The sequence below is a fragment of the Melanaphis sacchari genome, unplaced genomic scaffold (assembly GCF_002803265.2).
Source record: "Melanaphis sacchari strain LSU unplaced genomic scaffold, SCAv2.0 Contig37_pilon_pilon, whole genome shotgun sequence".
Taxonomy (NCBI): Eukaryota; Metazoa; Arthropoda; class Insecta; order Hemiptera; family Aphididae; genus Melanaphis; species Melanaphis sacchari.
This window is the reverse complement of record NW_020271239.1, coordinates 765,653-778,769: the sequence shown is the minus strand read 5'-3', so window position 1 is coordinate 778,769 and position 13,117 is coordinate 765,653. Positions and strand designations below refer to the sequence as shown.

Below are 13,117 nucleotides of genomic sequence, written 5' to 3'. Positions count from 1 at the left end.
ATGTTATAAATAAAAAACTTTAAAAATTAAATGATACGCATATAAATTATTCCATAAATATGAACGTCCTCAATTAAAAAAAAAAAGAATATTCACAATTATATGTCTATATATAATTAATTTTTAAAAATGTTTCTTAATTGGTTTATAAATGTAAACTAAAATAACTGATGAATCTTATAAATACATCATATAGTACCGCACAAACAATTACTGCTTTAATTTAAAACTAATGGAATTAGAAATTGTAAATTACGTTGATTTAATTACATAATATTATAATATACTCTTATATATTTTATTAAAAATATCACAAATATTATTTATTTATTTTACTATTTTCTGAACTTTAAAATTATAATTACGATAAAATAGATCAAGTATATAATTTATAATTTATCTATTATATAATATGTCTACTATATAATAGTAGAATCTATAATGTTTAATAAATAATCATTATTAGCATTAAATTAATAATCTTTGTAATAAATGTAATAATTTATACTCGTATTAGTTAGTAAATTGGATAGAGTAATGCACTAACAGTTTGCTGGTACACTCGAAATTATATACGTATTTGCGTGTTGGATTATGTGCTGTATACACGCGATTCAAAATGTAGAATGTTTATATCACACCAAATTTTAATTTATATATTTGGAGGATTATTATTACTTATTGGGTCGTAAATGTACATTTGATTTTGCATATTTAAGGTGAAATTAATTAAATAATCTAATTTAAAAGTATATTCACGCACCGTTTGTTTTCTTTCATTGACTCACGTGCAACATAGAAAATTTGTATTCAACAGAACCAATTTCGTGATGATATCTTTAATATCATTAAAACATATTGAGTTATAATCAAACTTTAAGTTAAGAACATTATCTGTTTTGTATGTTAAATATTTTACGATATTTCAATAGTTTTTATGCAAGTTGTGATAGTTATGTAGAATATTATAATTTAAAAATGCTCATATGTTGCTTTAAAATTTAAAAAAAAAATAGTCAATTTACAGACACAGAAAATGTTGACTTTAAATAATGCGTGGGTCTAAGGGAGTGTGTTGAGATTTCAATCCGATCCCTCTTATGATAAATCATAAATCTATTTAATTGGAGAAAAAATCAATTAACATTTGAATTTATTAAAAGTTTGTTTTTAAATTTATTTATTTGAATTATTTTGTAAATATTAAAAAGTTTAGTGGTGTAAAAAATAACATTTTTATTAAATTTATTATGAAGTATGAAATATTAAATGCACTAACATATTCAATTATTTTTCTTTAGCATATTTTCGTTTGAACGCTTATAATTTTGGTTTCTGCTTATATGCCTACAGTTTATATAAATTATATAATATAATCATAATATTAAACAAGTACTTCCCATAATACATATATATCAAAGAAATCGTGAGAAAAACATTCTGCTTCAGAATATTATTTTATAATATTAAAATCGCATGTCGTCGTTTAGACAAAAAAAATAAGAACAATGTTTGAAACGTTTAAATTTGCCGATAATAATATGATCGCTTCATTAGTGTACGTATAGTGATGTAAAAATAGAGTATTTATTTTTTATTCGTACCATTTTATACTTTGTGCATGTATTGTTAAAATCTGTGTAACGCTTTGTGAATTACACCTACTTCTTCGGTATAATTAATTGTTAAATTATACACATTTTATGCGGTGTAAAATTTGAAATCTTTTATTTCAAAAGATTGTATTATAGTGATTTCATAAAAAAAATATAGAAAAAAAACGCTTGAAAATTGTTCAACAGTCCGATTTCCTCAATCCCGCCTAGCGCTACCGCTGAGCGTGAACAGTTTTTAAAATTTATCTCATTTTTTTTTTTTTTCGTTTTCCCTCAAAAATCTTTCGCCGTCGAATAAAATAAATTCCCTGTTGCTGCACGAGCGCAGCGCGCATTTGTATCGCATAAGTTCGCGTCGCAGATGACACAATATAATACCTAAATACCTACCTGATATTATAATAATAATACATAAAGTTACTATATTATGTGTATCGTTATCGTTGTTGTTCAACAGGAGTGGGACGTCGAAAAAGGTTTGCCGAGAGGAGTCGCTGCAGGTCTCGGCGGAGGCGACGACGGCCACGGCGGTAGCAGCGGCAACCCGGACGCCGCCCGGAACAGCAATAATTGTTGCGACAATACCGACGACGGTGTTGGCGGCAACCAGCGACTCGACGGTGGTGGTAGTGGCGACGGCGGCGGCGGCGGCGGCAACAGCAGTAGTGAAAGTACAGGTGGCAGAGTCCGCGGCAGGGCGTACGGAGCGGTGTGCGTCGCTGTAAAAGTCGTCGTCGTCGCAGCGGCGTTCATTGTGACGTGCGCGTTCGTTTGGTACACTATGGGCCTGCCGTTCTTGTTGCAAGTCGTCGCGGTCGCGATCATCGCGTACATCGCCAGTGGCGGCTACAAATTCGTCTACCTGGTGTACCGCACCGCTCCCAGAGACCTCAAGTAAGTCACATTACATTGTAACGGTGGTACGCGTCATCGGCTGCTCTACTTATTATATAGAATTTATTTTCAAACCGTTTGCTTTTTTTTTTTTTTGATCGCCGCCAATCGTCGTGTATTGCGATTGATTTCATCGTTCTCTCTCGTCGGCGGTTGTGTAGAGACGTCACTCTATAGGGCCTGCAATCTGTTGTCGGTCGTGACGGGACAGCGAGGACTGAGGTCCTGAATTTTGGTGGTTTTCCGACACAACATTACGACACGGGCGTCAGCTTCGCGTAGATGTGTAATTCATTTGAAATGTACAACGTATTTCTTCGATTTTTTCGCAACGTGCGTAAATATATGATTAGAATTTTTTCCCTTTTTTTTAATCGAATGGTAAAAAACGGCGTTTACAATTATTTATATTACCCGTTGACAAGTTTACCGAGAAATTCTCAGTCGACCTCAAACTTATCTCAACGCTCTCCCCCTCCCCTCGAGTTACGTCTATGATATTAAATAGATAGACGCGTTAATATAATATACATACATTTTATAATAACAGCATCACGATGTATTAATAATGAGGGCACGCGGAACAATAATATTATCGCGACCGAAAACGCCGCCGCGAGTAGACTGTTGTAACGATTATTATAATTATTATTATGGCGCGCATTCAAAACGATTAGATTTATTATTATTTATTATCGTCGGAGACCGGAGTCATATAACGCGAGACGTGTGTCATATTAATACATTCCTGACGACTACTGTTGTGTTTTCGCGACAAGCAGTTTTCCTAAAATGTTTTTAATCGGAATTCGGGCCGACGTATCTAACGAATTCGTGTGAAACCTGCCTATAACGACGTATCGAAGTAAAATATTCACATAGAAAATGTTTATATGATAATATTATCGTAGTGAAAAAACAATTATTATAGAATCCAAAACCGTTCTACCAACCGATGCTACCGGTCGGTTACATAAAATACCGCACCAATTTTTGCAACTATCTTTTCAATAAAAATAGAGGCAATTAAAAATTTCGATTTTCGATTAATTTTACATTCGATCCATTCTAGACCGGGTTCCGGACCCGAATTTCAACCCTTCTCACGTTGCCACTGTTAATAATAAGATGCAATATGATAATTAATATTATATGGAATAGCACTGCAATAATAATCGACTTTCCTGTAAAATAACAATTTATTTACTACAGATGATTGCTTTAAATGTATGCGTATATAATATGTTTTAATGATAAAACATACCAGTTTACGTAATATCTATACCTACGCGTAGTTTAAATGTCGTTCTTGTATTGTAAAATCCACGAATTTTTTAACATATTTGAAAACTTCCATTTTTTGTTGTATGTATATAGTTCCGATTAACGCGTGCATACATGCGATTTTTAATGTGTCGATGATAATTAAAATACATGCGGATAATTAATTATGCAGGCTAATGAGGTATTTATTTTGGGAATTTCCGAGTAATCGTCATTACTACACTAGGACATCTATAGTATTATAACGTAGACATGGCCGTTTTCGACCAAAATCATATTCTTCCCTTTTCGGTCGATTCACTTTTCGACCAAAACAAAATTTTATATAATATATGTAAAAAATAAAATAATTGGTATATAATTTTTGTTTTATTTTATGTTAACATTGTCAAAGTATGTAATATGTATAATATTATATAAAAAAATAAAATTTAAATCACATAAGTATGTTTGTGACATATTAACATAAAAATGATATTAATATATAGATATTCTTATATTTTAAATAATTTTCTTCATTTTATACTAAAATCAGACTGGTCAAGTTCTCGTCTTTTTTTTTTTATTGAACGTACATTTCATATTAGAGTTAGTGCCACTGTAATAAAGTAAATACGCAATGGAATTATCATAGTTATAAAATCAATATAATATGGTTTTTCAAAATAATCCTCTTACGTTTTTCTATTAAGACAAATATTAACAAACTTAGTTATTCGTCAATATGTATAATATTTTGTGCAATACTGTACTTATAGTGATTTAATATTTCCTCTAGTCGCAATTCAATGAAGTATATAGTATTACACAGTAGCACTGAACCACTGATGTGTTTGAGTTTTGTGTAAGTAGCCCATATTTGCCAAATCAGTATAATTAATTCGAGTTAAATGTTTTTAGTAAACATGATATTTTCTCTTTTGGGTTGTGTGTTTTCAAGTTTCTACGTTTATGACATATTTGTCCTAGAGTTTAATTGACATTGTATTATCCTTACATTAAAATTAATACGCCTATATGTTGAAATGTACATGATGAACTGTATATCTATGGCCATGTACAAATACACGGTGGATTTAAAACAAATCTAACAAGTTATACAACTGAACGATTGTTGACTAAGGTTAACTTGGTTTCACTCGAAGCCACATTTCCAAGTATACCGGTTTTCGGTCAAAAACTACCTATATTTTGCAGATATATGTTCCCTAAGGTTATTATATTAATTTGTGACACATCTAAAAGTTTTATTATTTTTATGATAGTTGATAAATAATTTAACGAGTATTAATCGTTTTATTGTATACAGCTACAATACAGTTAGTAGTTTAATTAATTAAATATAAGTCATAATAGTCATATTGATGATAATATGTATTGAAAACTTGTATGTGCACTGTGTTTTATTTTAGTAAGTGATAATAATGAAAAAAATCATAACAAAAACCCTTTATTTTTGTTTGAGTTATAGGTTTATCGAGTGTAATCAACTTAATAGGTGTTTTTGCTGTTGTTATTATTTTGTTCATATCATTAATCAGCGTTAATTGCAAATTCGTCTTTTTATTGATTATACCTCATTTTTTATAACATAAACTTTTAACAAATTTGTTTACATTAAGCAAACGATTTAGTGAAACTTATCGTCATGTTAACTGAATTTTTCAAAACTACTATTAAACTGTAAAGTTGAATACATTAGCATTCATTATTGAAGATTCGTATTATGAAAAAAATCTTATTTACTATTCAAATGGTAGAGTAAACGGAAGTTAGTTGAAATAATTTGTCAAAAAAAAAAAAAAATAAAAAAAAAATAGAATGAAAATAAAATCAATCAAAAGTTATTTTCATTAATACATAAAGAGCAATACATAATAGTTCGTTGAACCGCAAAGCCGTAGAAATGGAAATATTATGTTAAACTCTATAAACCACGTGTATTATAACATCTAAGTAACATTTTCAATTTAACACGTTTTACCTATAGGAATTTTTTCGATACGAGATTTTTCGAATTATATCTTCTACTGTAAACATTAATAATAAATTACCAACTTAAGTTTCAATTGAAACGGATTTTGTGCGGCTGTGAAACTAAAATAAAAACAAAACGCATTTACCTGAATTTTGATCGACCATAGTCGTACTTCCTGGTGTAGTGTTAATTAGCCTGTAAAACGACTTTTGATTTACGTCTAATATTGAAACAGGTTTATCTAGTATTACGAAATAATATTATTAAGTGTGTCATCGAGTAAAATATAGTAAAAAGCATAATAATAATATACATAGTACATACACGAAAATAGTAAATTTAATTTTTAACTGTTTAATTATTTATTTATTCTACATCACTGGTGTTACGATTATATTTTTTTTTAATATTAGAATCGAATATACTGTATTGAATTGTATAATAAGTTTTTAAAAAATATCTTATAATTCGGGCACGTTTATTTAGAATACAGGAAATTGCATATCAACTATAAAAACCGCATATGTGTGAAATCACAGTTGCTAGTTTTATACACAGTCCATACAATGAGCAGAGTATAATGTATTATTAACATATTAATATATTATGTGCATTAAACATCAATGATGAACTCTAGCTGATATTCATACGATAAATTATCGTCATATTTCTACTTGTATATACAAATGAAATCAGTTGAACCGATGTCGAAAAAATTAACTCGAAATTCTCATTTGAATAATAAACTCGTGCGTTGTATCTGTACTCTGTAAACACACATAGGTACACACACACACACACACACACACACACACACACACATATATATTAATATATTGTTTTATCGTTGACCAATAAACCTTTTTAATAAATTACTGAATTTTTTAAAACTTTAATTCAATTTCCTATGGAACCAACATCTTTTAATCATTATTAAATTAATTCAACCGTAACATGATTTCATATTTATACAATTTGAGCGTATAAACTCGACCTTTAAATACGACGTCCAATAAGCTCAATGATTGTAATTCAATGAATCATATTCCTCGATCCACATCGTTATTTTGTTCAACAAAATGTTAGGCATAAATATTTACCGTGTGCGTCACATCCTAGTGTTCTATTGATTTTATTTTCTAAACATTGTTATAGCTTTTTTTTACACACACACACTTGTGGTCAAAATGTACCTATATGTTATGCTAATGTAATACATACAGTAGAAGCCGCTTATTTGGAACACGGATAATTGATACAAACGCGTTATTGTATCAAAATGCCTCGGGATGGATCGGCCGTATATTAGAACACGGAAAATAAATCGGATTATTGAAAAATCACATCGGTTATTATTTGAACAATTATGCGAAGGTCAGTTGACATATACCTACACTGGTTATCCGGCAACAACCAGTGTACTTTAATCTTATCTTTGCTGTCGTTACGTTTATTTTTACTGTACTCCATCGCAAGAATGCTCTTTCTGTACGTACCGTTTGTAGTTCAGCTTCGGCGTGCATACGTACGTAAAGGTGATTAGTGTTTCGTTTTACTAAAAATCTTAAAATATCTAAACGCCAAGATTTAAACTGATTTTTGTGCGGCCAATCGTGATTTGAAACTCATTGGACCGATTTGCTAGCCCAATACTCACCCTCTGATATTTTCAATGCGGACGAGACTGTGCTTAATTTTAAAGCTCTACCTGAACACACATATGCACTTAAAAGTGACAAAGCTAAAGGGGCAATATTAATCGTATAAAAATATAGTCATGAAGTTAATCGACGCGAAAAAACAAACTTCGATTGATAAATATTTTAAATAATATAGTAAAATATATATGTTTGTACATACTTTTTTAAATTATACAATATGCATACATAATTAAGTAAACATACACACTTTTATTTTCCGGTTATTATTCATTTCTTTTCAATCGCTTATTAGAAACAATCGATTAATCGATACATTTCACCTTGATCACAAAGTGTTTCTAATAAGCGGCTTCTACTGTATATATTTATTAAATAATTATACATATCATTTATTATTTTATTAATACACTTTCTAATTTTATTTACTAGAAATAATGTCCCGAAAATGTAGTTTTATATATTGCTAGAATGCATTCAGAATATTTCAATATTTCTATATATATATATAAAAAAAAAAAAATGTTTTAAACTGCAGGTAAATATTTGAATTCTGAAATTAATATCTATGTATTATATATTAATCAAAATGTAATTTCAATTATGTACTTTTTCACGACAAAAATAATATGATTTCATGCATAGAAATAAATAATTTTTTTGATAATCAAATAAAATAATTAAAACTATTAAATTTAAATAAAATTATTATAAGCTGCAATTTTTAATTTATTTATTTATTTTTAGTTATTTACTACATGTCTTATTGCTTTTAATACACTTATAGTCTCTTGAATGAAATAACCTAATTAAGTAATAACCCATCAACCATCGTCTGTTGATACTTTAAACTTAACTTTATCTAAATTTCTTATCTAATTTAAATTACTAATTTGTATTTCAAGTGAATTGTTCAAATAGCTTTCAATAACCTAATTTTTCCAAAGAACTCATCTTGCACGTGATTGTTTTATGTTTTTCGCGTCAATTAAATTATTGTATTTTAATAAACATAATTCTTAAACGCTATCATTTAAATCGGTTGATTGTTTTTCTATTTTTTAGTAAATAATTTATATACTTAGAATTAAATACCTGCATACTTATTATTAAACTTTGATATATTTTATTTTAGTTTATTTTTAAAATAATTTGACGTTTAGAATAAAATAATTTAAATTCATCAGTTATTTAAAACAATAAAATATTTATTCAAACAACGTTTGTACGTAATACATATATAGGTAGTATTATACATCTACTAATTTACATTTATTTTAATTTATTGTTATTTATTTATTCACTCTGTACTATTGTTATTTATTAACATTTTAAAAAGTGTGTCTTGAGTATTGAAACCAATTTTTTATTATTAGTATTGTTTTTGAAATTAATTGCAATTTAGACTTTGATTGAAACTTTGATTATTTATAAATATTAAGATAATGCATATTTTCTATTTTAACTGATTAAGGTGTAAATTTAATACATTTTAGTATTTTAAATTAATTTAATTTTGTATAAAACAAGTTTGTCATATTGTCTATAAATAATAATTTTGAAATCTTTATGCAATTTTGCACAGTAACGATAAGTTATTACAATCACAAATATAAATATTAATTATTATAAAATAAAGTTTGACATTTAATTATGTCTTTACAGGTAGAGACTATCTTATATTTAAAGTTATATTACAAATACTTGAACATAACAACGAATGCTATGAAGTCATATAGAACAATAAATAAAGTTACTTGAAGTTATAAAAACAATCTGTCAAAATCAATCAAAATTTGTGAATGGAACAATTGTTTTTTGTCTTCCAAATGTCTAAGTTTCTCATAAAATTAAGGTTATTGTACAAAGGTGTCTTATGGTTCAAAATTATAATGAACAAAAAAGTCGATCGTTGCTCTTATTTTATTTCTTGAATACTTACATGGTATTCATAGAAGTATAACGCTAATCGTGTTTGGTGTGGGCAAGTTTTAATTTAAAAATCATTTTTTTTAGCCAAATTTATGATTTATGTGACTATTGCAAATCTATTTAAATTATACTTTTGTGTAGTTTAATAGTAAAAGGTTATTCAAAATAATTCATTCAGTTTGAAATGCTTCTTTTATACTTCAAGTTTTTCGGTTTAAAATTATAAATTATACATTTGTTAATTATATAATAATATTTAAATTTTTTAATATGGAATTTATATTTATAAGTTCTTTATGACTTACTTTAGCAATACAAATAAAATTTAATAATGAACAAGTTAAATTCGTTGTTCCGACATGTCTATTGTAATTGACTCGATCGATTTTTTTAGTATTTTTTAGGTTGATAGTAATTACGATAGTACGTAGGTAGACATTATTTTAATATATCTCCAAAAGGAGAAGTCATATGACTCATATGTTGTAAAATTAGTTGACTTAGACCGTCGGGTGCTAAGCAACAGATAAATCATTTTGAATAAGCGTTTATACAATTTTTACGTTTATAATCGATTTTCGTATTGTTTATATTCTCCTACAAAATACATCAAAATATTTGATTTCAAATAAACACTGTAAAACATCTATTGTATAAAATCAATGAGATAAAAAAACAGAAACAGAAAAGTAATATATCTTTCAGTGAAATACTGTATAATATAACACTATTAATATTTATTGATACTTATATACTAGACGGTATACTTAATGCTGATCATATTATGTAAATATTAGCTACGTTCGAACAAGTTTTCGAACAATTAAGAATAAATACGAGTCTATTATATAATTACTATAAATTACTCTAAATTAACGTCTTAGAAGCACAACAAGGGTAACATATTGAGTTTTGGCAGAGCTCACGTAGAGCGCTAAAAGTCACGCATAACGTCTAGGAACTAATAGAACGAGTAGATACTTGAGTACCAATACTGCCTTACCTAAGAGCGATGCATTACCTAATCTTATTGCGAACGGCGGCGGGGTGCTATCATAAGTATATTAAACATATTTTTGTGACGTTTATGTTAATATTCACATTTTGTCTACAAAATCAACAACATTCTATTGTTTTTTTAAATTTATTTCTGCTCTAATCACAGTGTCGTAGCCAGGAGGTTGAGCCATCAAAAAAACATGTCTCTATTCGAAAAAGATATAGTTCTTAAAATATGATACTTAATATTTACATAATCAGGTAAAATTATGATCAATTACCTATAACTCGATCACTATTAAAGATAAAATGTACACGCCAGCTTTTATCTCCAAAAGTTTAAGAAATTAATTTAGCTTGAAATATCAATTGTTGATTATGCTAATAAAATTTCAAAATATGTGTTTTTTCTTAAGTTCCAAGAGACGAAAAATAACTGGAACTCGAAGCTCAACACCAATTTTTTTTAGTATTATTAATAGTTATTATTGATACACTTACTACAGGATTTCTATATTTTTATCCATATTTTTATGATTCGCTTTCTTCTTTTAAGTTTAAATTAAATTCCGGCATTATAACTTCGCTATCTTGTTAGGTTACTTTAACTTGATTGTTATTATTGTCCTCATAGTGACTTATTTAGTATAATTTTAATTTCTGTCATTTAAAGCTATTTATTTGATTTTTATTAATAAACTAATTAAGATTACTATATTTTATAAAAAAAAAATAATTTTTAACACTCGAACATGAATTTTTATTTCATCGAAAAATGTATTAATTATAAAATAAGTGCCTATTAGTTTTATTTAGTAAAAAAAATTAGTAAATATATTAATACAAATCATATCTGATTACGGTACTGTTAATTTATTTTATATGATCTCGGAAATAATATTTTAGTCACGTCAAACGATTTATTTTGGTATAAAACTAAGATTTTTCTTGTATTGTGATTTTATGGTATATTTAAGATTGTATTATTTTAATAGATTTTTTTTTCTTTTTTTTTCAGAGCACTATGTCGTTATTACTACTTTTTGTACACTGCAAAAAAATTGAGTAAGAAAAACTGGACTGTCGCAGATGTATTCAAACACAAAGTTGTAAAGAATACTCCGTTTAAAGTGTTGTTCGTATTCGAAGACAAAGAATGGACTGCACTGCAGGTTTGTGCAAAATGTCATCTTCTATACATATAACATAATCGTATAACTATCTCACGAGCCTACAAAGGTACAGTCATTTTATAGACTCTGAAAGAAGTATCGTCTCTGATAAATTGTAAAAGGACTCCGACGACACTATCATAGAATAAAACACTAGTCAAGTATATAATATTACATAAAATGTTTCTTCAGTTATATAAATATAACAACTTATCTTGTTATAATTTATTTATTTTAGTTTAATTATAATTACGTTGTTTCGTTGCTCCAATAATATGCATCACAGACAGTTTTAATTAATGCCAATTTTATGAAACATGCAGTACCTACTACCTACACAATATAATGATGAAAATTAATTTAGTCACACGTATTATATTATACAAAGGTATTATAAAGTTATTTAAGTCCCACAGATTTTAATAGTAAAACAATTATTAAAAATCTGTTTAATGTTATATTGTTCATAAAATTAATTGGTTAACTCCGAGCCCCGAGGAACATCTTTTTACCCATGCCTGTTTGATTTGATTTTTCAAAGATCAAAGAACTTACTTCAGACGAATAGATAAATTCGTATTTAACTCCTATATATATATATTTTATCAACGCTAATACCCGATTTTTAACATTTAATGACTTAACCATAAATTAAAAACGTATAATAAAAGTATATATTTATTACATCATTTGAATTCGTATACATTGATTAAACAAGTTACAACTTGTATGCGGTACGGGTTTGAATACAAACTGCGTCGGTTTATTTTTAAATGATAACTCTAAGTCTTTTGTTCAAATCATGGGTACCGAGTTTTCTATAACTCAGTCATCCCACGAAACTAAAGCACGACGCCTATAGATTAAGTTTTGTAATATTGTATTTAGTACTTTGAATTTTTACTGGCTTTTATTGTTGTTATTAAAATAGTATTATAAGTTACGAAATTAATAACCGTATTATTGATTTTAAAGTTCATATTTGACTTAAATTTTTTATTAAAAACTTTTACTTGGATTATTAAATTTTAAATTAAATAAAAAATAAAATATTGTAATTTATAATTTTATGATTTAAAAAAGTAGAATAAGTACAATATTACAAGGTTGAAATATTTCTTATGTAATAAAGTATAATTTCTATTCTTGTTTACAAATGTATTGAGCTAATATATGTACATAGAAGTTAAGAAGTGTTTATTAAATTTTTCTATAGTACTTAAAAGGTACTCTATCCTTTATAGTTTACCAAGTACTATTTAATACCACTTATATTATCCTAACATATAATGTGTCGATTAAAATTAATAATTAATAATGTATACATTTTACTGTTTCAAAAACAATTAATAACGGTAGGAAGGTATAAATTTACAGACAAATGTTTTTTTTTTTGATTTCTAAGTTAAATTTCCTTAAAAATTGAATCTTTTAATAAATTTAAATATGTTGGCTAGGTATGTATAATATATAAAAGGAAATAAAACAATTAAATCAAGTATAAAACTTGTTTGTTGTATAGTTTTCATAGTTGATACTTAAATATCAGAAATACCTTACTCATATTATGTAATTGAAATAAAA

The 13,117-nt window shown here is 27.2% G+C and overlaps 1 protein-coding gene across 1 annotated transcript in view; it reads left to right on the top strand.

The window, feature by feature from the left end:
* The window catches only part of LOC112597130 (long-chain fatty acid transport protein 4-like), a 44,294-nt gene that overhangs the window by 21,287 nt on the left and 9,890 nt on the right, over positions 1-13,117 (top strand). The window contains exons 2-3 of the mRNA XM_025343060.1: positions 2,074-2,510; positions 11,380-11,533. Coding sequence (XP_025198845.1) covers positions 2,074-2,510; positions 11,380-11,533 — 591 coding nt within the window. The remainder of the gene's footprint in view (positions 1-2,073; positions 2,511-11,379; positions 11,534-13,117) is intronic.